General features: G+C 45.0%; 1 protein-coding gene across 4 annotated transcripts in view; it reads left to right on the forward strand.

Moving 5' to 3' along the window:
* Positions 1–26,530, forward strand: part of LOC126278180 (carotenoid isomerooxygenase) — a 323,874-nt gene that overhangs the window by 114,057 nt on the left and 183,287 nt on the right. The window contains exon 1 of one of the 4 annotated variants that reach the window (XM_049978089.1): positions 5,319–5,657. The exons of 2 other annotated variants lie outside the window; for them this stretch is intronic. In XM_049978089.1, the coding sequence (XP_049834046.1) occupies positions 5,610–5,657 (48 nt within the window). In that variant the 5' untranslated portion in view covers positions 5,319–5,609. Of the gene's footprint in view, positions 1–5,318; positions 5,658–26,530 lie in introns of those variants that run through there. One more of the 4 variants, XM_049978087.1, reaches the window with a different exon arrangement.

The raw sequence follows: 26,530 nt of genomic DNA on the forward strand, positions 1-26,530 counted from the left end.
AAAGGTCAAAAATTCCGCAAACGAAGTGACCGTGTGACATGAGACGTTTTCATGATGCAGCGTCCACTTGCCCACAATGTCCGATTTCATTCGATTCTCCCTTTTCCTGAACCTTTCAAGAACATCTTTTCGAAACACTCGATTGACAGCTTGTCTTGGAGGAACAAATTCGTTGTATACGATACCACTACTGTCAAGCAACAAGCAAATCAGCGTTGTTTGATCTTTGATTTGCTCATTCGAGCTTTTTTCGGTCGAGGATATGTCTGAGCGTGCCATTCCTCACATTGGCGCTTTGCCTCACGGTCGTACTTAAAAATCCAGATTCATCACCTGTGATCAGAATACTGAACAATCCGTGGTGGCCGAGCGAGGTGGCGCAATGGTTAGCACACTGGACTACCATACGGAAGGACGACGAAGTTTTTGGGCAGCTTTGATGGCCAGAATCGTAAATCCGTACTGCCACAACGAGTCTGTTGTATGGGGGTGAACTGGCAACATACCCTTGTAGCCGTGGACAAAATCAGCCTTCAGGTTCGGCGCCGGGCCGTTCTTGGCACACTGGGCGAGCTTCTTTATGTGCCAGCGATGCCGGAGAGTTGCTACTGATAACAGACACTGTGTAGATGAAAGACAAGGCAGCCATTACCAGCTATGGTTCAAATGGCTCTGAGCACTATGGGACTCAACTGCTTTGGTCATTAGTCCCCTAGAACTTAGAACTGCTTAAACCTAACTAACCTAAGGACATCACACACATCCATGCCCGAGGCAGGACTCGAACCTGCGACCGTAGCGGTCGCGCGGTTCCAGACTTAGGCGCCTAGAACCGCTCGGTCACGACGGCCGGCGAACCTTAAAAGTGAAGCGATATTTTCAACTTCTGTTATAATGCTCAGTTGCGGATGTTCCTGCGGCAGAATTGTTTTTTCAGTCTTTTTATTGGCCGATATACTGAATTATTAATTCCTCTCAAAACAACGGAAGCCGAAATCTGTGTACAGATTTCGGTTCCTCTGTATCTAGAACATAAGGTACTTTTCCTTTATGTAAATTGATGCTCTAATTCGCGGCTGAACTTTTGTGTGGGTCGAAATGAAATTAATACGTAAATTATAGATAGATCTGCAGTTTGATCTCAATCAAAAGGTCTCGAATATGCCATCTGTGTTCATTTTCATTAGCCGCTTCTCGATGCATTCTTTGCATCTGGTATTGCGCGACCGCCCAAGTGCTCGTCACAGTACACGCTGTTCTTTGAAGGTTTTGTAACATGGTGTGTTGTGTGTTGTTCGTGATTCTGTATGGGTGCATGGGGGTCAAAAGTCCATAGAAGGCCACTCACATTTTCCTCGTAAATATGATTATGGCTTCTCAGAAACGGTCAGTTCACTTTTGTGTACGATCCTGTAGGCGCCATCCTCTTCTTTTATTGGCTCCAGTATCCTCCTCAGGACATTGCTTGAGCTCTATTTTCCTGAGTGGATTCTCACTATTGATTAAGAGACATTCAGAGGTGTGTAACGTAGAGGGCCATACTACTGAATTGTGGTGTCTGAGTTTCTTGGAAACGTAGTTAGAGATATAAATGCTCTTTCAGGAGTGATAGATTCTCTCCATCTTGCCGCATCTGGTATCCAATCTCATAAATGCTTGACTGTATTGTAAAGTTGGTGGAACTCAGGGGGCAGATTATTTTATCGTGTGTTCTTTGCACTAGACATTAAGTCTTGCATTTTGGTACATCCAGTATTCAAGAAGGGTACTACATCCACTACATTGAAAGCCCATATCATTAACGTCGGTATGCAGCAGGATTTTGGTACACATGTCGTGCTCGAACATTATGAATTACCTCGAAAAGAACGATCTACTGACAAAGTCAGAACAGATTTAGAAAATATCGTTTTTCTGAAACACAACTAGCTCTTTACACGCACCAAGTGTTGAGGGCTTATTGATAAGGGATTTCAAATTGATTCCGCATTTCTAGATTTCCAAACGGCTTTCGACACAATACCACACACATGGCTTGTAGTGAACTTACGTGCTTATGAAATATCGTCTCAGTTATATGATTTCCTCTGAGAGGGGTCATAGTTCGTAGTAATTGACGGAAAGTCATCGAGTAAAACAGAAGTGATTTCTGGCATTCTCCAAGGTAGTATTATAGGCCCAATGCCGTTCCTTATCTATATAAACGATTTAGGAGACAATCTGAGCAGCCATCATAGATTGTTTGCAGATGCTGTCGTTTGTCATCTAGTAAAATCATCATCAGATTAAAACAATTTGAAAAACGATTTAGAAAAGATGTCTGAATGGTGCGAAAATTTACAATTGACCCTAAATAATGAAAAGTTTGAGGTCATCCACATGAGTATTAAAAGGAATCCATTAAACTTCGGTTACACGATAAATCAGTCAAATGTAAAGCCCCTAAATTTAATTAAATATGTAGGAATTACAATTACGAATAATTTGAGTTGGGAAGAACACGAAGATGATGATGTGGGGAAGGCAAACCAAAGACTGCGTTTCATTGTGAGGACACTTAGAAAATGCAACAGATCTAGTCTTTCGGAACACTGCTGCGCGGTCTGGGATCCTTACCAGACAGGATTAACGGGTTACATCGAGAAGATTCAAAGAAAAGCAGCACGTTTCGTCTTATCGCGAAATAGAGGAGAGAGTGTTGCAGGCATGATACAGGATTTGGGATGGACACTATTGAAACAACGGCGGTTTTCGTTGCGGTGGAATCTTCTTACGACATTTCAATCACAACTTTCTACTCTGAATGCAGAATATTTTGTTGGCGTCGACCTACATAGGAAGAAACGATCACCATAATCATTTATTTTATTTTATTGTTATTATTTATTTATTCGTGTGGCTCACATGCAGTTTAAAATTGCAGGCATATAACATTAGTAATACTTTATATAAAAGGAACATGAAAATAGAAAACTACATAAAAATTAGTTAAATGACAATATTTTGGTTCTATATCCATATAAGAGTCATATCATCAGCTTTTGATGAGGCCGCTCCAAGTCCCCTGTTAGGAACGCAAGGGGCGTTCATCTCTAATGTGTTCGACTATCTGGTTCGGAGCCCCACAGTCACAAACCGGAGACTCTGTGGCAGCCCATTTGTAAACAGTCTGCGCATCGTCCATGCCCAGTGCGAGCTCTGTTCAGTTTGACCCACAGTTTCCTGTCGTGTTCTGTGCCAGCAATATCACAGTTACCGAGAGAGGTGGCGCAGTGTCTAGCACACTGGACTCGCATTCGGGAGGACGACGGTTCAATCCCGCGTCCAGCCATCCTGATTTAGGTTTTCCGTGACTTCCCCAAAATCGCTCCAGGAAAATGCTGGGATGGTTCCTTTGAAAGGGCACGGCCGACTTCCTTCACTAATCCGACGAGACCGATGACCTCGCTGTTTGGTCTCCTCCCTCAAACAACCGAACCGAGCCAGTATCACAGTTACACTTCGAGAACCACTGATGCTCTTCAGGATTTTCAACAAGTTAACAGCTCTGGTGCCACAGGTCTCTCATCCCGGTATTACCGGCATGTAGCCATCATAATAAAATAAGGGAAATCAGAGCACGGACGTAAAGATATAGTTGTTCTTTATTCGGTCAGCAGTTCGAGAGTGGAATAATATAAAATTATTGTGAAGGTGGTTAGATGAAACCTCTGCCAGACAGTTAATTGTGATTTGCAGAATATCTATGTACATGAGCGCTGAATGCCTTACTTGCGTCATCTCGTGAATGCACTCGGAGTTACTGAAATTGGTTAATAAATATACACTACAGGCCATTAAAATTGCTACACCACAAAGGTGACGTGCTACAGACGCGAAATTTAACCGACAGGAAGAAGATGCTGCAATATGCAAATGATTAGCTTTCCAGACATTCACGCAAGGTTGGCCCCTGTGGCGACATCTACAGCGTGCTGACATGAAGAAAGTTTCCAACCGATTTCTCATACACAAACTGCAGTTGACCGGCGTTGCCTGGTGAAACGTTGTGATGATGCCTCGTGTAAGGAAGAGAAAAGCGTATCATCACGTTTCCGACTTTTGTAAAGGTAGGATTGTAGCTTATCGCGATTGCGGTTTATCGTACCGCGACATAGCTGCTCGCGTTGGTCGAGATCCAATGATTGTTAGCAGAATGTAATACGGAACGCCGTGCTGGATCCCAACGGCCTCGTATCGCTAGCAGTCGAGATGACAGGCATCTTATCCGCATTGCTGTAACGGATCGTGCAGCCACGTCTCGATCCCTGAGTCAACATATTGGGACGTTTGCAAAACAACCACCATCTGCACGAACAGTTCGACGACGTTTGCAGCAGCCTGGTCTATCAGCTCGGAGACCGTGGCTGCGGTTACCCGTGACGCTGCATCACAGACAGGAGCGCCTGCGTTGGTGTACTCAACGACGAACCTGCGTGCATGAATGGCAAAACGTCATTTATTCGGATGAATCCAGGTTCTGTTTACAGCATCATGTCGGTCGCATCCGTGTTTGGCGACATCGCGGTGAACGCACATTGGAAGCGTGTATTCGTCATCGCCATACTGGCGTATCACCCGTCGTGATGGTATGGGATGCCATTGGTTACACGTCTCGGTCACCTCTTGTTCGCACTGACGGCACTTTGAACAGTGGACGTTACATTTCAGATGTGTCATGACCCGTGGCTGTACCCTTCATTCGATTCCGGCAAAACCCTACATTTCAGCAGGATAATATACGACCGCATGTTACAGGTCTCGCACGGGCCTTTCTGGACGCAGAAATTGCTCGACTGCTGTCCTGACCAGCAGATTTTCCAGATCTCCAACCAACTGAAAACGTCTGGTCAATGGTGGCAGCGCAACTGGCTCGTCACGATACGCCAGTCACTACTCTTGATGAACTGTGGTATCGTGTTGAAGCTGCATGGGCAGCTGTACCTGTACACGCCATCCAAGCTCTGTTTGACTCAATGCCCAGGCACATCAAGGGCGTTATTACGGCCAGAGTTAGTTATTCTGGGTACTGATTTCTCTATGCACCCAATTTGCGTGAAAGTGTAATGTCAGTTCTAATATAATATGTTTGTCGAATTGAGTACCCGTTTATCATCTGCAATTCTTCTTGGTGTAGCAATTTCAATGAGCAGTAGTGTACTTAAACACTTATGAATTTACGCTCACCGAACCGCGAACCAGTTTCCACTGCCACCGTTTCCCGCGTAACACCTGCTCCGTTAGAGAGCTAGACTAGAAGTGCTGAAAAGCACGTTACCACAGCGGTTCCAAATACTTGCAGCGAGCGGTCTGCTGTAGAGCTAGCGGGACTGTGTTACCCGGTACAGAGCTCTCGCGGCAGCGCGCTCCCGAGTCGGCTGTGGTGGTTCTCTCTATCTACGGCCTGTCGTCGGTCCACGAGCAGACTACGGGAGCGGCCGCGGCAGTCTCAAGGCCCCCCGGTTTCGCACGACCTATTCGCTGTTCTTTCTACGCGCGGCACAGCGCCTCGCAGTGTGGTCTTCGCCGCCGACAGACCAGCACCGCGCACTTGTGAGCTAGTGACCGCCATGGGGGACTGGCTGCTGGCTTTGGGGTGGGCGCGTCCGCCTGCCGACGTGAGTACCACCTGTTACCGCTAACAGCAGACTGCGCCAACGCCGGGGGTGTGGTGCAACAGCCAAAGGGCTGCATATTTCAATAGAATTATCTGATACAATGGTACCGAAAAGTGATATAATTTATTGTTGCCGTTGTCGTCTTCAATCCAAAGACTGGTTTGATGCAGCTCTCCATGCTACTCTATCGTATGCAAGCCTCTTCATCTCCAAATAACTAGCGCAACCTACACCCTTCTGAATCTGCTTAGTGTATCCACCTCTTGGTCTCCCTCTATGATTTTTCACCTCCACGTTTCCCTCCAGTACTAAATTGGTGATCCCTTGATGCCTCATAACGTGTCCTCCCAATCAATCCCTTCTTCTAGTCAAGTTGGGCCACAAATTCCTCTTCTCCTCAGTTCTGTTCTGTATCTCCTCTTTAATTACGTGATCTACCCATCTAGTTTTCAGCGTCTTTCTGTAACACCACATTTCACTTCCATAAATGGCTACTCTCCAAACAATTACTTTCAGAAAAGACTGCGGGACACTTAAATCTATACTCGATGTTAACAAATTTCTGGTCCCCGCAGAGGTTCGAGTCCTCCCTCGGGCATGGGTGTGTGTGTGTGTGTGTGTGTGTGTGTGTGTGTGTGTGTGTGTGTGTGTGTGTGTGTGTGTGTGTGTGTGTGTTTGTCCTTAGAATAATTTAGGTTAAGTAGTGTGTAAGCTTAGGGACTGATGACCTTACCAGTTAAGTCCTATAAGATTTCACACACATTTGAACTTTTTTGAACAAATTTCTCTTCTTCAGAAACGCTTTCCTTGCCGTCGCCAGTCTCCATTTTATATCCTTTTTACTTCGTCCATCGTCCGTTATTATGCTGCCCAAATAGCAAAACTCGCCCACTACTTTGTCTCATTTCCTGATATGATTCCCTCAGTGTCGCCTGATTTAATTCAACTATATTCCATTCTCCTTGTTTTGCTTTTGTTGATGTTCATCTTATATCCTCTTCTCAAGACACCGTCCACTCAATTCAACTGCTTTTCTAAGTTCTTAGCGGCCTCTGACAGAATTACAATGTCATTGGCAAACCTCAAAGTTTTTATTTCTTCTCTCAGGATTTTCTTACTCCAAATTTTTCTTTGATTTCCTTTACTGCTTCAGCGATAGGTTACACATATGTCTCACTCGCTTCTGAACCACTGCTTCCCTATCATGCCCCTCAACTCTTACAACTGCCATCTGGTTTCTGTTCAAGCTGTAAATACCCTTTCGCTCCCTGTGTTTTACCCCTGCCACCTTCAGAATTTGAGAGAGAGTATTCAAGTCTACATTGTCAAAAATTTTCCCCAAGTATACAAATGCTTTAATCGTACGTTTGTCTTTCGTTAACCTCTCTGCTAAGACAAGTCGTATGGTCAGTATTGCCTCGCGTGTTCCTTCTTTCCTGCGGAATCCAAACTGATCTACCCAAAGGTCGACTTCTACTAGCTTTCCCATTCGTCTGTATAGTATCAGTGGTAGTATTTTGCAATTGTGACTTACTAAACTGATGCTTAGGTAATTCTCTAACCTGACAGTACATGCTTTCTTTGGAATTGGAACTATTACATTCTTCTTGAAGTCTGAGGGTATTTCGCCTGTCTCATACATCTTGCTCACCAGGTGGAAGAGTTTTGTCATGGCTGGCTCTCCTAAGGGTATGAGCAGTCCTTAGTTCTACATTTATTAATATTTTCAAAACGTGCTCTGGATGCAGCTATCAAGACACTGGACCAGTATTCCGGAGTACAATGGTCCTAATCCCCCGTTCTGCTAGATGCGACATTAGGATAGCTCGGCCTCATTTTTTGTCGCTTTTCTGTCTCAGCCAACACGTAAAGACCGCGTCGTGTAGTCGACGTTCACAACACAGGGTCCCGTGATAGGCGCAATGTTGGAAAGACTTCTCTTACGTGCAATAAGTGCCTCTAACTTAGACCGTGACGTTTTCAGTTGGCTAGGGTGTAAATTGCCTTCGTGATGTACGCCATCGAAAAACGAACGGGCAGTCCACAATCTGCCGCTTCAAGTCAAGATGCAGTCTTCCTCTACAGTTTCTGCCCTCAATACCTCCCTCTAGTACGATGGAAGTCATACCCTGATGTCGTAACAGATGTCCTATCATCCTGTCCCTTCTCCTTGTCAGTGTTTTCCACATATTCCTTTCCTCCCAGATTCTGCGCAGAACCTTCTCATTCCTTACCTTATCAGGTCACCCAATTTCGAACAGGCGCCTGTAGCACCACAACTCAAATGCTTCGATTTTCTTCTGTTCCGGTTTTCCTACTGTCCATGTTTCACTACCATACAAAGCTGTGCTCCAGATGTACATTCTCAGAAATTTCTTCCTCAAATTAAGGCCTGTGTTTGATACTAGTAAACTTCTCTTGGCCAGAAATGCCCTTTTTGCATACCCTAGCCTGCCTTTGATGTCCTCCTTGCTCTGTCCATTATTGGTTATTTTGCTTCCCAGTTAGCATAATTCTTTAACCAAGACATATCTTTCCAATGTGGATACGAAGTATCAAGTCAACATTCAGTGTCGACAAGCAGGTGCAAACTAATTTTACATAGTGGTAGTGTGAAGTGAAGGTGGTATTACAGTCGTGGCGATTATTAACGTCATAATTTTTCAAATACAGTACAATTAATGAAAACCACTAGAGATTAACAGAGCATAATTTCTTTTGTTCCTTTACTGCAGTTCTTCGCTCTCTTTACATTAAATAAGCCAACTGTAAGAATTCAGAGCATATAATCGTACCTAGAAGCTACTGTGTGACGATGTGTGCCATAATGGAGTGTTTCTTTCTTTGGGTTCCATTTATTAGAGAAATGTAGGTCGACTGCCACAGAGAGTGACAGTGTCTGCTTTTGTGTGGCTGTCGAGCTGTTTTCAGTTGAATATTTCAGGCAGAAACCTCATGGTCGCCACTGAGACTTCTCTGTTCGAGAGATATTAAGACGTAATTATGAAAAGGGTTGAAATGTTCTCTGTTGCGTAGAGAAATGGTGTTTATCTCACTGAAATTTTGATTTCGATATGTAGTTTCTTGTCTACAAAATGGTTTTGTTGGCGTGGCACTGTAAATTATTTCATGTACTCCACATGTACCGTTGCAACAATAAATCTTGAGTGAATTGGAAAACCTCTGAAAGGATGTACTAATTTTTTCCGGCAGTGTATTTCCGCCAATTTTCAACCGTGAGTCTAAAACTTCAATCTGGAAAGAAACAACAATCAAAGTAAAACAAGTAGTATTCCTGCAGGAAATGCTGTTCTCAGTTTTTTTCCACGGCTGTAAAACAAATTCTTTTTCTTGGTTGCCTGTCAAAGGGTAAGTGAATAACTAGAGAATACAATACAAGTTTTCTGGAAAAGATGAATGGAACAGTACGTGATACACGTCGCGCCAAAAGACAATATAACAGATTTGCCAATCGGAAAACTAAAGGATTTGATGTACGAATTGTCGAACGTACACTATATTTAACAGATTTATCTCTCACTGATTTTTTTTAAATCTATTTGCGCATCTAATGAAATTTATAAGCCTAAAGCCATTTGAGTAAAATTAAGCAATTTCATGGCAGTCGTAGACGGGCATATTTGAACTGCTCCCGGAATTACTTCGCAGTGAGCAGCCATTGTAATGCTGGTCAAGGCACTTCGACACAAAACAGAACGAAATCGCAAATCTGACCTATTTCTGACCCCACAACAAGATATTTTCGTCCTGGTCTCCCGCTGCTCCAATCACTTGGTACCCAACAAGCGATCTGTGCGAATTGTTAGTGACTCTTCGTAGCTTTCAGAATTGCATTTTCACTCTGCAGCGGGGTATATGCTGATATAAAAGTTCCTGACACATTAAAACTGTATGCCGGACCGCGACTCTAACTCCGGACGTTTGCCCTTCGCCAGCAAGTGCTCTACAGACTGAGCTACCCAAGCATGAAACGGTAGATAGGCATCCGATCCGAACCATGCATGGTCAGCAATACATTTCCCAAAACACAGTCAAAAGAAGAGCCCGGACAGTACCTGACAGTTCACGTATGACAGAGTGAAACAATTGTCAAAACTCGCGGGGAAACAAAGAAATAAGACACACAATCCTTGGGAGTCGTCGACATACTGAAATATATTGGCTGACTCTGAGCACTATGGGACTTAACATCTGAGGTCATCAGTCCCCTACAACTTAGAACTACTTAGAACTACTTAAACCTAACTAACCTAAGGACATCATACACAGCCGTGCCCGAGGCAGGATTCGAACCTGCGACCGTAGCGGTCACGCGGTTCCGGACTGAAGCGCCTAGAACCGATCGGTCACACTGGCTGGCCCTGAAAAATATTGGCAGGCGTCAAATAGAACTGCATGCTTCACCCAAGGTTTTACCGAGAGTGACATGTTTCTATGCGCGACTGCACCTTGGAAATCGTGGCATATGAAGTATTAGTTTTATGTGATCCGAAGATATAGATCCACGGTATGAAACCGGTCGTCTCTGAGTGAAAACACAATAAACCGCTATTGCGGATTGTGACTTTCACTCAGTTTATTATAGACTACTTTACCATCTCTTACTTTTGTTTGATTGTCCTTCAGGTTGTAATTAAAGTTTCGCTGCTTGTGAGGGCCCACACAAAAAACGAGTGATCGGAAGAGAAATAAAGAATGAATCGTTGAGAGAAACACCTTTTAATTTCCACATGAGAGCGTGACAATTGTTAATTGAGTACCATGTTTACGTTTCTGGTTACAAACGTTGCTCAGGGTGACGACCATCTGCGTACCATTTCACAATTTTTCGCAGTACTTTTCGAACGGTGCACCACGGAATGTTTACCTGTCGTGACACCTTAAGATCACACACCGTGTTCAGCACTCTCAACCACGGCAACAAGAATTTCAAGAATTAGTGACGCAATTGGTCGTCAGTCTTCCATGAGCAATTCCAAGATCGCCAGTTAATTCGAACTTTCGAATCATGGTCCTCAACACCGGAGCGGAAAGAGGATCTCTCCGTATTTCTTTTAATGCGTTGCAGCAGAACTGTTGTTATTTTTTGATAAAACATCCTTCCGAGTAAAGGCCTGCTCACCTCGTCTGGGCCCATGTTGACCGACTGCAACGGTAATGCACACTGGTGTTTGTGTTTAAGTTCTACGTAGTTGTACCAGTACCGGCGCGTAACGCAATGCATGACACCAGCACAGCGTAAATCCTGAGAACACAGTCTGAAGATCATAGCTATAAAGTTGGGTACCAGTATGGTAAACAGTCTTCCGTCTACACTGACTCCAGAAGTACGTAATACTCCCGGCATAGTGCGGCGACCCCTCGGCAGTGACAACGCAGGGAAGGTGTTTCCCGATAGGGCGCAGTACGTAGTGCGGCGTTGCTTTAGGTTACGCGTGACAGGCTAGCTGATACTGGGCGAGTCTAATGCGTTGTACGCGGCATGCTAGTAACTCAATTCCTGCGGAGTCAGCTAAGGCGGTTACAAAGTACGCTAGAAAGCTACACGTGCGTTCCAATGCCGAGGGAGATGAACTGTTAAGTGAAACAATGTGAAAAACATATTGCTGGTTGTTTTTCTGCGTTTTGCAGAGTTCTGGAGCAAATAATCCGCTTCTTAGTCAACCATTATACGGGGTGTTCAAAAAGTCTCTCCACGGTGTCGTATGATTTAGTCGCGCGTGCCGTATGCCGTAGTGAATATACCGAAATGAAACTCAGTGGAATAAAAGTTATTAAATTATTGAATATTCATGTTTACTTACAAATTCTCACATTAAATTTTGAAAGCGTCCCCCCTGTTATTGAATATACAATTCAACTCGCCTAATCACGTTTCCAAAGACAAACTGTAACATTTCTTCCGTAACAGAAGCAGTGGAAGTGGATATTGCAGTTTTCAATTTATCAATGGATTTTGGACGGTTTTCATAGACAGTTGCTTTCGCTGCGCCCCAGAAAAAGTCAGGTGGTGTTAGGTCAGGCGATCTAGGAGGCCAAAGTCCCTGTGAAATTACTCACTGATGAGGCGTGGTTTCATTTATCCAGGTACATGAACTCGCAAAATTCTCGTATGTGGAGTACTGCAAATCTATTGTGTATTCATGAGGAACAACTTCATTCTGTGAAAATGGAGTTTGGATTGCAATTTCTAGACGTCGGATTGTGGGCCCCGTATTTTTCAACGAAACAATAAACGCAAACCGATACTGCAGTGATATTCTGTGCCCATTCCTAGGAGAACTTGAGTTAAGTGAAATACTGAACGGTCGTTTTCAACAAGATGGTGCAACCACGCATACAACTCGCTTTTCAGTGCCACTGCTTGCTGCTGTTGCTCGTGATTGCTTCATTAAGAATATCCTTTCCATTTTGTTGAATGATTTTTTATATTTTTTTTTTTTTGCGTGGCATTCATAGACTGCCGAAGAGATGGGAGAAATGTATAAATAGCAACGGAGATTATTTTGAATAATATTGTTTATCAGTTTCAAACAACATACGTGTAATTATTGCAGTCAAATTCCGGTTTCATTCTTCTCCACCTGGTAGCACGTGTGGATTTCAAATGTGCAACGTATTTAAGTCTTGGGGTCCTTTCCGACACAAAACGCCTTGTCCTGTTCTCGCGCCGTAAAAGTCATGCTCCTAGGAACACCTGGCTTAACGGTGCTTCGCGATTTGCGTGAGTACTGAGATACGTTTTGGTTTCTATATGTTATATGTTTCATGTCTGTTGTCTTTCACCTATGGCTATTCGAAGAGCCATCAAAATTGCAGTATTTTCAGATGTAATTACTGCGACCCCTCTTCCGATTGCATTCATAATATTTCACCTTTGTACAAGCCTTCTCAAACGCTTCAGCTATATAACGATGACACCAATGTCGAACGTCCATTAGGATGGTTCATTACTCCAAGTTAGATTTTCCTGTCCTTCCAGTTTTCCACCATGCTTTCCCTAGCTGCGTACGAAGCATTTACACTGCCAGAAAAGAGATTAGAACATCTTGAAGGACTATCTTTTGTAAACAGTCGTCGCCAGTTCTGTAAAGGGCTCGTCGCTACTGCTGTGGGGACCGAGTTGCCACTTTGTTACGGTAGGCCGAATATGTGAGTTCGTGAAACGGCTTGTGGTGCAGTACACCGCTAACACAATTTCTAACTGCCACTACTACACAGGCCAACAATTGACCAAAGCGAAGTCGATATCTTCGTCCTCAGCGCCGCCCGTGGCGCTGGTGGAACTCGAGCAAGTGGCCAGTCTCTATGGCTCGCATCTTTGCTTTTGAACAGGATGTGCCATGTTCGGACGACACAGCAATATCAACTTCGGTGCGATGATAGAATATCCCACATTATAAAAGGTAGCTGTAGTCGCAAACTCCTGGAAGTGGGAGAATGTCTCCGTTGAACGCATCGGCGTAATTCCAGTGGTTTCAACAGTTACTCGAACGAACCTATAGTAACCCCGAGCTCTCAGAGCAGGCAGATAATTTCATACACAACGAGTTGTCCGACACGACAGCCATTAAAGCGAATACAATCTGAAGGAAAATGTAACATTAACAGACAAGACGTCCACAACTACGTAGAAATAGGTGGTGACAAAATTTAGGGGTACAAAATAGCTTGTGATCTGAAGAGGTTGGCTCTGAGCACTATGGAACTTATCTGAGGTCATCAGTCCCCTATAACTTACAACTACTTAAACCTAACTAACCTAAGGACATCACACACATCCATGCCCGAGGCAGGATTCGAACCTGTGACAGTAGCGGCCGCGCGGTTCCAGACTGAAGCGCCTAGAACCGCTCGGCCACACCGGCCGACAGCTGAAGAGGCAAGCTGCAAAAGATAAAGTGAGATACCATCAGAACTAACCCTTAATCAACTGAAAAGAGAACACACAGAACCATTTAACATGTAGACACCTTACGTAAATCCGTTTATAAAGCTAGACGGACAGTTCTGCCTAAATTTTCTGCTACTATTCCAGAGGATGTTGTTGTTGTTGTTGTTCTGAATGGATTACGCGTGAAAACTACAGAGCGTGTGGATTTAAACATTTTACAAACCTCGAAATCTCAAAATGCTATGACAATATATCTTGATGGGACTTTCAAGAATTGCACAACGCTATTTTGTCAGCAGTTTACGATCCATGGGCTTGTTAATGGCCGCGCGGGATTAGCCGAGAGCTCTCGGGCGCTGCAGTCATGGACTGTGCGGCTGGTCCCGGCGGAGGTTAGTCCTCCCTCGGGCTTGTGTGTGTGTGTTTGTCCTTAGGATAATTTAGGTTAAGTAGTGTGTAAGCTTAGGGCCTGATGACCTTAGCAGTTAAGTCCCATAAGATTTCACACACATTGCAACTTTTTTTTTGGCTTGTTAATGGACAATACGTTCCAATGGTTTCTTTCTTTTTGAACGATAAGAGAACTTCATCTTAGCAGACACCTACTAACCAGTTGTTGATAAATGCGATAACCTAGGGCAACTGTCTTCAGACTTGAAAAAAAGCATTAAGAAATCCGGAAGTGAAATTTGGACTGATGTAACAATCCAAGGATGTAAATTTTATATAACAACACACAGCTGTCAGCGAAAGATACAAACATTCAGACTTGACTATTATTCCAGAAATGATACCGGGAAGTTTCTGTCTCATATATTCCGTTTGCCAATGCTAGATTCTGATATGGTTGGTCGGGGGTTTGTTGAGAATGGCAGCGACGCCTATGTCTACAAAACTATATCATACGATAGTACCTGTGTTGGTAAGAACAACGATGCGGTGTTGCTTCGGACATGCATGCAGTTGCGAATACGAATAACTATCAGGTACATATGGGAATGACGACAAGGAAAATCTGTGCCGGACCGGTATACGAACCCGGATTTACCGCTTTACGTGAGCGCTCGCGTTAACCGAGTTGACTGTTTATGCACGACTCCCAGGCACATCCAAACTTCATAACACCTGTACTGCTCCACGCATTACGTAATTCCCGTACAGGGGAGGATATTTTGCTCCACTGACCATTAAAATTGCTACACCACGAAGATGACGTGCTACAGACGCGAAATTTAACCGACAGGAAGAAGATGCTGTGATATGCAAATGATTAGCTTTTCAGAGCAATCACGCAAGATGCCGCCGGTGGCGACACCTACAACGTGCTGACATGAGGAAAGTTTCCAACCGATTTCTCATACACAAACAGCAGTTGACCGCCGTTGCCTGGTGAAACGTTGTTGTGATGCCTCGTGTAAGGAGGAGAAATGGGTACCTTCACGTTTCCAACTTTAATAAAGGTTGGATTGCAGCCTATGGCGATTGTGGTTTATCGTATCGCAACATTGCTGCTCGCGTTGGTCGAGGTCCAATGACTGTTAGCACAATATGGAATCGTGGGTCAAGGAGGGTAATACGGAACGCCGTGTTGGATCCGAACGGCCTCTTATTACTAGCAGTCCAGATGACAGGCATATTAACCGCATGGCTGTAAACGGATCGTGCAGCCACGTCTCGATCCCTGAATCAACAGGTGGGGACGTTTGCAAGACAACAACCATCTGCACGAACAGTTCGACGACGTTTGCAGCAGCATAGACTATCAGCTCGGAGACCGTGGCTGCTGTTACCCTTGACGCTGCATCACAGACAGGAGCGCCTGCGATGGTGTACTCAACGACGAACCTGGGTGCACGAATGGCAAAACGTCATTTTTTCGGATGAATCAAGGTTCTGTTTACAGCATCATGATGGTCGCATCCCTGTTTGGCGACATCGCGGTGAACGCACATTGGAAGCGTGTATTCGTCATCGCCATACTGACGTATCACCCGGCGTGGTGATGTGGAGTGCCATTGGATAAAAGTCTGGGTCATCTCTTGTTCGCATTGACGGCACTTTGAGCAGTGGACAGTTACGACCCGTGGCTCTACTCCTCACTCGATCCCTGCGAAACTCTACATTGCAGCAGGATATTGCACGACCGCATGTTGCAGGTTCTATACCGTCCTTTCTGGATACAGAAAATGTTAGACTGCTGCCCTGGCCAGCACATTCTCCATATCTCTCACCAGTTGAAAACGTCCGGTCAATGGTGGCCTAGCAACTGGCTCGTCACAATACACCAGTCACTACTCTTGATGAACTGTGGTATCGTGTTGAAGCTGCATGGGCAGCTGTACCTGTACACGCCATCCGAGCTCTGTTTGACTCAATGGCCAGGCGTTTGAAGGCCGTTACTACGGCCAGAGGTGGTAGTTCTGGGTACTGATTTCTCAGGATCTATGCACCCAAATTGCGTGAAAATCTAATCACTTGTCAGTTGTAGTATAATATATTTGTCCAATGAATACCCGTTTATCATCTGCATCTCTTCTTGGTGTAGCAATTTTAATGGCCAGTAGCGTATATTTAAAAATAGAAAAAATGTGAATTTGTCGTATCACAAGTATGGTGTCGAGTTCTCGAATCACACAGTGACCAGTGATGAAACATGGATTGCGCAATACTCGCCAGATGTTCACGGTTACTGTGGTGTCGCCGCCAGACACCACATTTGCTAGGTGGTAGCCTTTAAATCGGCCGCGGTCCGGAAGTATACGTCGGACCCGCGTGTCGCCACTATCAGTGATTGCAAACCGAACGCCGCCACACGGCAGGTCTAAAGAGACTTCCTAGTACTCGCCCAGTGGTACAGCCGAAGTTGCTAGCGATGGGTCACTGACTTCTACGCTCTTATTTGCCGAGACGATAGTTAGCATAGCCTTCAGCTACGTTATTTGCTACGACCTAGCAAAGCGCCAGTATCCGTACTATTGATATTGTGAATCGTGTACCATAAAGAGCGACGATTGTCATTAATGGATTAAAATTAAGTATTCCACCAGCTACGTCCGTTTTTCTCAATTCTAATTCCCTTGTCATGTTCCCGATCTCACGCCAGCCTGCGTGAGCTTAGACGCGTGCATTTCGGTCTCCTTTTAGTAATACGGTGTTGGCTCTCCTGCCAACCACAACAGTTACTATGTTCAAAAATGAAAAATGTGCGTATTGTAGTTTGTGATACAATTTATGTTTATAAATAAAGATTCCGTTACAAATCGGTTATTATTTTACAAATTAGCCTCGTAGAACGAAAGAGAAATTTTCAGATCTCAGCTTCATATAGGCACTGCATTGAATATAACGGCGACGGTGAAGATTTGTGCTGCACCTGTCTCGAACCCGAAAAACTGTTGATTTTATTTATCGATTACATTTCACCTTTCCGGTCATTTCTTTTCTAGGTACCTGAAGTTAATTACTTGTTCCGATAATATATCACAAATTTTCACTATTTTGTTTCTTGGTTGTCTTGGTCTTTTCCGCTTGTATCTTTATTCCACCGTCCTCACGCTATGTTTAGTACGCCTCGGTAACTGTGGTAGCATTGTGTTTGAATGCCAATCGAAGGGGCCAGGGTTCGAGTCCTAACCAGAACAGAGATTTTATTTGCTCGGCCATACTGGGCGCTATGCTGTCATCATTATCATTATCATCATCATCATCATCACCACAGACTTCCAAAAGTCGCCTCAATGGCATCACACAAAAAGATTTTCAGCAGATGGCGAGCCGCCACACGACAGAGGGAGTCAATAGGTGTTCTGTACTTTAACGTATGTTAAATGTCTTTCATTTTTCACTTAGTATTGTCATGTCCTCAGCGAATCTTGCACATTTCATTATCTTCCTTCCTACTGTCACCTGACTTTTTCTTTGAAGCTGTTTGTCATTAAATTGTCTTAATAGATATTAAACAGAGTAGATGAAATACAACAGCCTTGTCTAACCCCCTCACCCAATTTTAATTTGTTCTATCATCTCGTTTTCTGTCCTTTTAGTTTTGTGAATTTTCATACGTAGACTGCTCTATTGTCTTTCCAGTTAACTTAAGTCTGCTTCAGGATTTCTAAAACGCTTATTCCATCTATCTCCATCACAGACTCATAGCGAGTTACACTCCGGTAGTTACTTTGTGTAGACTTTATTTTGCACCGATGCTTACTCTTGACTGACTGGTGTCCAATTTAAATTTCTCTTTTGCACTGACTTTTCTGCGCTGCATCAAACTGATCCAATATAGACATCAAACATTTCTTTACTTCTGCTTTATATTCTCAATTTTACTGACGTTCATACAGCCCGAAATTCAGCTTAAGTGTAGTAGGTACAGATGTGTTACCTGAAGCGACGTATGAAAATTTGTGCCGCACAAGGACTCGAACCCAAGTGGTGTGTGACGAATGGCAGTTTGGGTTGGTCCAGGGAGCGCGCTTTGGTGACCTAAGTGGTGAGCCGACCGTTCGCGACAAGCGGAAAACCCTCTCGAGTCCCGATCGGGCATAAATTTTCATATGGCGTTTTAGGTACTGAATCTATAACAGTTAGGTTAAATTTCAGGAATTAATTTCAATATGTGAAACTGTTGTTCATCAGATATAAATATGTTTATAAATCCTGCAACTACTGTTAAACGGATAAGCGATTCGTGCATAATTTATTTCTCCACTTTCAAACTGTTTTAAAGTTGTAATCTGTGACGATAAATGTCTCTGCTTTATCTTGCTTTCAGAATTAATTACGTTATATACTCTCCGTTTATATGGTATATCCCGTAAGTGGATTTTTACTTTCGTTGTTGGTGTTAGTACGTCCTGCTGGTAGTCTTGCTTACACTTTAACCCTTGCCAGAAATACGAGAATTTACTTAGTTGTTTGGTTCTCTACACAGGCTCTACGCCTAGTTTCAACTGCCGCACGTGGTCTTTTTTGTCTTCGGAGCCAGTGACAGCGAGCTGCTAAACAAATGTACTGCACTACCTTGAAGCTGATGTTGTTTTTTCCTTTTCTGCTCTCTACAGTCTTTTTGTTTCACTTGTTTGTCAGAGCTGCAGTGTCTGATATTTAATAGGGTTCGATGAAGGGAATCTGGCTGGAAGACTCGGGAGTTGCCGGAACATCTATATTACACACTGAGCGGGCGTATAAGGCGCATTCGTCTCCATGTACCCGCGACAGAAAATTGTTCCTGAAGCCTAACGTCCGAATCGGCGGTGCTCTGACTTGCGCTACGCTACGCTACGCTACGCTACGCTACGCTACGCTAAGCTACCCACCAGCACATTTGACTCTGCGCGCTTAAAGTGATGTTAAAAACGTGCGGTCGCTTTGCGCAAGTGTGTAGAAATTTTAGCTACTGGTGAGATCACAAAGAGAGTGCCACATGGTTTAATTTTGGGTCCACATTTATTCCATATGCATGTGAATGACTTTCCACTTAACATTCAACAAGCAGAATTGGTACGTTTCGCAGACGACATTACTTTCATAATAAATCCTATCATAGGAAATAAAATGGAAGATTTTGTTAATTATGTTTTTCGAAGAACTACACACCTGGAAATGGAAAAAAAAAAACACATTGACACCGGTACATCAGACCCACCATACTTGCTCCGGACACTGCGAGAGGGCTGTACAAGCAATGATCACACGCACGGCACAGCGGACACACCAGGAACCGCGGTGTTGGCCGTCGAATGGCGCTAGCTGCGCAGCATTTGTGCACCGCCGCCGTCAGTGTCAGCCAGTTTGCCGTGGCATACGGAGCTCCATCGCAGTCTTTAACACTGGTAGCATGCCGCGACAGTGTGGACGTGAACCGTATGTGCAGTTGCCGGACTTGAGCGAGGGCGTATAGTGGGCATGCGGGAGGCCGGGTGGACGTACCGCCGAATTGCTCAACACGTGGGGCGTGAGGTCTCCACAGTACATCGATGTTGTCGCCAGTGGTCGGCGGAAGGTGCACGTGCCCGTCGACCTGGGACCGCCCCGCAGCGACGCACGGATGCACGCCAAGACCGTAGGATCCTACGCAGTGCCGTAGGGGACCGCACCGCCACTTCCCAGCAAATTAGGGACTCTGTTGCTCCTGGGGTATCGGCGAGGACCATTCGCAACCGTCTCCATGAAGCTGGTTTACGGTCCCGCACACCGTTAGGCCGTCTTCCGCTCACGCCCCAACATCGTGCAGCCCGCCTCCAGTGGTGTCGCGAAAGGCGTGAATGGAGGAACAAATGGAGACGTGTCGTCTTCAGCGATGAGAGTCGCTTCTGCCTTGGTGTCAATGCTGGTCGTATGCGTGGTTGGCGCCGTGCAGGTGAGCGCCCCAATCAGGACTACATACGACCGAGGCCAGGGCCAACACCCAGCATCATGGTGTGGGGAGCGATCTCCTACAATGGCCGTACACCTCTGGTGATCGTCGAGGGGACACTGAATAGTGCACGGTACATCCAAACCGTCATCGAACCCATCGTTCTACCTTTCCTAGACCGGCAAGGGAACTTGATGTTCCAACAGGACAATGCACGTCCCCATGTATCCCGTGCCACCCAACGTGCTCTAGAAGGTGTAAGTCAACTACCCTGGTCAGCAAGATCTCCGGATCTGTCCCCCATTGAGCATGTTTGGGACTGGATGAAGCGTCGTCTCACGCGGTCCGCACGTCCAGCACGAACACTGGTCCAACTGAGGCGCCAGGTGGAAATGGCATGGCAAGCCGTTCCACAGGACTACATCCAGCATCTGTACGATCGTCTCCATGGGAGAATAGCAGCCTGCATTGCTGCGAAAGGTGGATATACACTGTACTAGTGCCGACATTGTGCATGCTCTGTTGCCTGTGTCTATGTGCCTTTGGTTCTGTCAGTGTGATCATGTGATGTATCTGACCCCAGGAATGTGTCAATAAAGTTTCCCCTTCCTGGGACAATGAATTCACGGTGTTCTTATTTCAATTTCCAGGAGTGTATTAAGTGGTTCTCTGAAACTGAGCACTCCCTTAATTTTGATAAAAACACTATTCATTTCCGTACATAAAATACAATCATACCGATAACTGAGGTAGGACATGAATAGAGCCAGTAAATAGGGTAGAATGCTCGAAATTTTTAGGTGTACAAGTTGAGGAAAACTTAAACTAGAGGAAACATATTACTGAGTTTCTCAAACAATTAAGTGTAGTTACTTTTTCTCTCCGTACAGTTGCTAGAAACAAACGAATTAACCTCTTGGAATACTTTGGATATTTCCACTCATTAATGTCTTTTGGGATAATTTTATGGGCTAACCCACCGTTTAGAAAGTAGGTAGCTCTTCAAGGGGCTAGGCATTTTAACAGAACCGTCAGAATTCGCTAAGAGATAAAGAAGAATAGTAACAATACCAGAAATAAATTAGATTTATTACCCATAACTGAAGCTGTCGGTGACTCAGAGAGAGATTCAATATGCAGAAACAAAATTTTTGGATCTTTTGCCCAGTAACATAATATATCTGATAGGTGGCAAAGCAAAGTGTAAATGTAACCTAAAACCATTTCCCCTGGCTAACTCCTTCTATTTAAAAACTGGTAGGCTGTAAAAAAAAAAAAGAAAAAAACACTAAGTTTTTAAGTACACCTGCATAAGTTGGACGAAAAAATAACGTTCGTTAATGTTAACACTAATCGTGTATTAATGTCCCGTAAACTGACTCGTTCCACATAATTTCGATAAAAGAATCGTTCAGACGATCTATGGAACATATAACTACACTCCTGGAAATTGAAATAAGAACACCGTGAATTCATTGTCCCAGGAAGGGGAAACTTTATTGACACATTCCTGGGGTCAGATACATCACATGATCACACTGACAGAACCACAGGCACATAGACACAGGCAACAGAGCATGCACAATGTCGGCACTAGTACAGTGTACATCCACCTTTCGCAGCAATGCAGGCTGCTATTCTCCCATGGAGACGATCGTAGAGATGCTGGATGTAATCCTGTGGAGCGGCTTGCCATGCCATTTCCACCTGGCACCTCAGTTGGACAAGCGTTCGTGCTGGACGTGCAGACCGCGTGAGACGACGCTTCATCCAGTCCCAAACATGCTCAATGGGGGACAGATCCGGAGATCTTGCTGGCCAGGGTAGTTGACTTACACCTTCTAGAGCACGTTGGGTGGCACGGTATACATGCGGAAGTGTATTGTCCTGTTGGAACAGCAAGTTCCCTTGCCGGTCTAGGAATGGTAGAACGATGGGTTCGATGACGGTTTGGATGTACCGTGCACTATTCAGTCTCCCCTCGATGATCACCAGAGGTGTACGGCCATTGTAGGAGATCGCTCCCCACACCATGATGCCGGGTGTTGGCCCTGTGTGCCTCGGTCGTATGCAGTCCTGACTGTGGCGCTCACCTGCACGGCGCCAAACACGCATACGACCATCATTGGCACCAAGGCAAAAGCGACTCTCATCGCTGAAGACGACACGTCTCCATTCGTCCCTCCATTCACGCCTGTCGCGACACCACTGGAGGCGGGCTGCACGATGTTGGGGCGTGAGCGGAAGACGGCCTAATGGTGTGCGGGACCGTAGCCCAGCTTCATGGAGACGGTTGCGAATGGTCCTCGCCGATACCCCAGGAGCAACAGTGTCCCTAATTTGCTGGGAAGTGACGGTGCGGTCCCCTACGGCACTGCGTAGGATCCTACGGTCTTGGCGTGCATCCGTGCGTCGCTGCGGTCCGGTCCCAGGTCGACGGGCACGTGAACCTTCCGCCGACCACTGGCGACAACATCGATGTACTGTGGAGACCTCACGCCCCACGTGTTGAGGAATTCGGTGGTACGTCCACCCGGCCTCCCGCATGCCCACTACACGCCCTCGCTTAAAGTCCGTCAACTGCACATACGGTTCACGTCCACGCTGTCGCGGCATGCTACCAGTGTTAAAGACTGCGATGGAGTTCCGTATGCCACGGCAAACTGGCTGACACTGACAGCAGCGGTGCACAAATGCTGCGCAGCTAGCGCCATTCGACGGCCAACACCGCGGTTCCTGGTGTGTCCGCTGTGCCGTGCGTGTGATCATTGCTTGTACAGCCCTCTCGCAGTGTCCGGAGCAAGTATGGTGGGTCTGACACACCGGTGTCAATGTGTTCTTTTTTCCATTTCCAGGAGTGTAAATAACTGTGAAAACATTGTCACAGTAATACTAAATATACACCTTTGACATTGTTGTCTTTCTAACCACTATTCTTGTGTAATTTCCGATATGCTGTGACCGATGCATCGATTGTAATCCCATTTTCAAACTCGGTTAACTCTCTACCTGCTTCCATGTCAACTGTACGCTGTGCATATCAGACTTCTCAGGTGCCGCTTCTACACATGCGCCTTACGCTGCGATTAGGTGCAATTTTTGGGGGTCAGACACGACACGTCTTTAAGTGGGACAACATCCTCCCCTGGACCTTTCATCACTCGGTTCATATTGAATGGAAACCGATTTTCCGGTACTACAACATGGGGTTTCCAATGATAACCGAGAGCCTTTACAGCATATTTCTTCGTGCTACGTTACTTTAGAAATTGCATTTTCGCCTCATATTGTATTTTACATGCAAAAACAGGGCGAATTTGTACCTCTGTAACTCGGAAATGGATAAAGATATGAAGAAAATTTTCTTGCTTGTTCGAGATCAGGCTCTTAGAAATACATCTTACAAATAAGTCATTGGCTGCGCATAGCCGTTTCGGAATCAGAAGCTGGGTTTTGGTACCCAAAATACAAGTACAGATAAACATTTCTCATAACAGATAAACATTTCTTATAACAGATAAACATTTCTAAAAACGACGAGATGGATCTTCTAGATAAATGCCCAGAGGATATACCGCTAAAATCTCAAGAATTTGCTGCGCTTGTTTATTATTTAGATTCCGCCTCAGGCCGGATTTTACGTGTAAAAGCACGGTAAATTTGAACCAATGCATCTTGGAAACGAATAAAGATACCAAGAAAATTTTCGGGGTTGGTCGAAATCGGGATCTAGAAATGTATCGTAAAAATGTCAGCCATTAGCTGTACATAGTCATCTTGGAAACCTCTTCTGGTTTTCGGTCAGCTAGTGACGGAGAAAATAGTAAAAAATAATCTCTTTTTGGTGTTCTCCGAAGAACCGCCCATGAGCTAATGGTGATTCTCTAACATTCATGGTGGTGTCTGTCTGTTCTATATCGTGTCTCCCTAACACTTCCGCGCAACGACGCTCTGAGCGTGTTTTTTAGGGAATTGACTAGTGTGAACCTGGGACCTGTTGCTGGTAAGGAGACGCCAGACCACACATGACACGTAGAATTCAGAAGAGTTCAGTGAGACTAGCGATGATGTAACCAAATACTTAATGATTTCAGCGTCAGCTCCACTGCACTCCCTGTAAAAGAATCTCAATATTAACTAAATTTAGTGGAAGGGGTTCAAGGCTTTCCTATTTTTAGTTAACAGGTAAAATAACGTAGAAAAAGCAGTTAAGTTTACCATTGGAAATTTTATTCTACTCACAAAACATTGTTTATAAATTGCGCTATTGATAAAACGAAGTGTTTTAATACAGGATGCTAAAAACCAACTGCGTTCAACAAAAATGTGAACGAATATTCCCTGAATGGGTTTCCAAATTCTACAATGGATCGAAGGATGACCTATGCCAATCACATCTATAATCTAGGTTTAAATTAAGTTTCACAAAAGAGAAAAACTATCAAAATGGTCTACAGTGACCCTAAATTATCTTTAATCATTTATCTATCTTGTCGTAAATTACAGTGGCTGATGTGGCTTCTCAATTACTATATAACAGAAACATCATCGCATTTCAGATTTTTGCTTCAAGTGGCAAATGTGAACACCATGAGCTTTAATTGACGATCGAATCTAGCATTACGCAAAAAAGGGGGTGTAACAGGTGAGACTTCTGCAGTTCTGAGTGAAGCTTTATGCGCTGTTATGCGGCATCGCGTGCGTTCATTACCTTGTCGGTGTTCGTCAGGGGGGCGGCGGCCAGCGCAGCAGCCATCCAGCTCGCCGTCTCGGAACTAACTCCCCTAACTTCTCTTTACTACAGTTCACCGAAGTTGGTTTAAAAAAAAAAACTATCTGGCTGTGTTTTCATCTGACCAATCAGGGTCTAATGTTAACCTTAAGCTCCGCCTACAAAAATTCTGTCTATCCAATGAGAAACGTTATACTTTTCGAGGTGTGGCAATGTTTTTAAAGTTTGCAATGTAACAGAGATGCGAAAAAGTCTCATGCTAAAACTTGCGGGTGGTGTGGCCCTAGTGGTTAGCTGGCGAGGTGGGTGTCCAGTCCGTCCCTTATCGTAGGGCCTTCTAGCTTAACACAGTTCTGCTCTCGGCTTCTGTTCTCGTTTCTCCCCTCTGAACTGCGTCTGTCTCACGGTGGGAAGGTATGACATGCATTTAGGCATTCTTGTTACTCTGTGGTATTCCATCTGCTCACTCGTTACTCGTATTATTTTGGTTAATTTAATGTCATGATTTATTCAGAGCTATGTGACATACTACTGGATTTGCTTATGTCAGGGTTTTCATGGAATGTGTTGGATTTGCCTGACACCTTACAATTCCTTGAGTTTCATCAAGCCCTCGGTAGAAAAGAGAACCAACCGATTTGCTCCATTTGCCTAAGCAGGAGAAAATGTGTAAAATTCTTACTTTAATCCTGTATTGTATCACAGTGTCGCTAAGACGATCCTTCTGCTGTGTACACACATGCTCCCTTGCCCAAGGGGTATCAAAAACACTTGGTACTACCTTTTTATCATCAGTATAACCCGAGGCATGAGCCTGCTTAGCCACGCATTTACGACATACCATGCGAGTGTGAGATGTCATACATCGGCCAGACCACGAGGATTGTGGACATCAGGTGTAAAGAACACCAGAGTCACAACAGACTCAGATAGGCAACCAAATCAGACATAGCAAAACACTGTCTGGAGCTCGGTCACTTGATGAACTACAATGACACCAAGATTGTTACACAGACCCATAGATACTGAGACAGTGTCACAAAAGAGCACATCGAGGTAAAGACCTTAATTTCTATGGACGACAATGGGCGACCGCATCGAGCACAACGAGACAGGATTCGGCGAATGGACTGGCCTATCCGTCCCTCGACTTCAGTTCTACCTAGTATGTGTGGGACACGGTGCGGTGACCTATCGCAGAACGTCCACATGCACCAACCAGCACCCAGAAGTTGGGAAGCGCGGTGCTGGAGGAATGGAACGTCCTACCTCAAGAACTCCTTACCAATCATGCGACAAGCAGAGGAGCGCGTGGCAGAGCCTACAGTGTTGTGGTAATCAAATGGTTCAAATGTCTCTGAGCACTATGCGACTTATCTGAGGTCATCAGTCCCCAACACTTAGAACCATTTAAACCTATCTAACCTAAGGACATCACACACTACCATGTCCGAGGCAGGATTCGAACCTGCCACCGTAGCGGTCCCGTGGTTCCAGACTGAAGTGCCTAGAACCGCTCGGCCACACAGGCCAGCCCGTGGTAATCGCACACGATTTTACGCACCATTTGTAACGTCCAGGAGACATTTAATTACCTTCTGCACTATATGGTAGCAGTTGTCTCTCTGTATGGGGGGGGGGGGGGGGAGGGTTGTATGGGGAAGGAAACCAGACAGAGAGGTCATCGGTCTCATCGGAGTAGGGAAGGACGGGGAAGGAAGTCGGCCGTGCCCTTGGAAAGGAACCATCCCGGCATTTGCCTGGAGCGATTTAGGGAAATCACGGAAAACCTAAATCAGGGTGGCCGGACGCAGGATTGAACCGTCGTCCTCCCGAATGCGAGTCCAGTGTCGAACCACTGCGCCATC

Source organism: Schistocerca gregaria, chromosome 6 (genome assembly GCF_023897955.1).
Source record: "Schistocerca gregaria isolate iqSchGreg1 chromosome 6, iqSchGreg1.2, whole genome shotgun sequence".
Taxonomy (NCBI): Eukaryota; Metazoa; Arthropoda; class Insecta; order Orthoptera; family Acrididae; genus Schistocerca; species Schistocerca gregaria.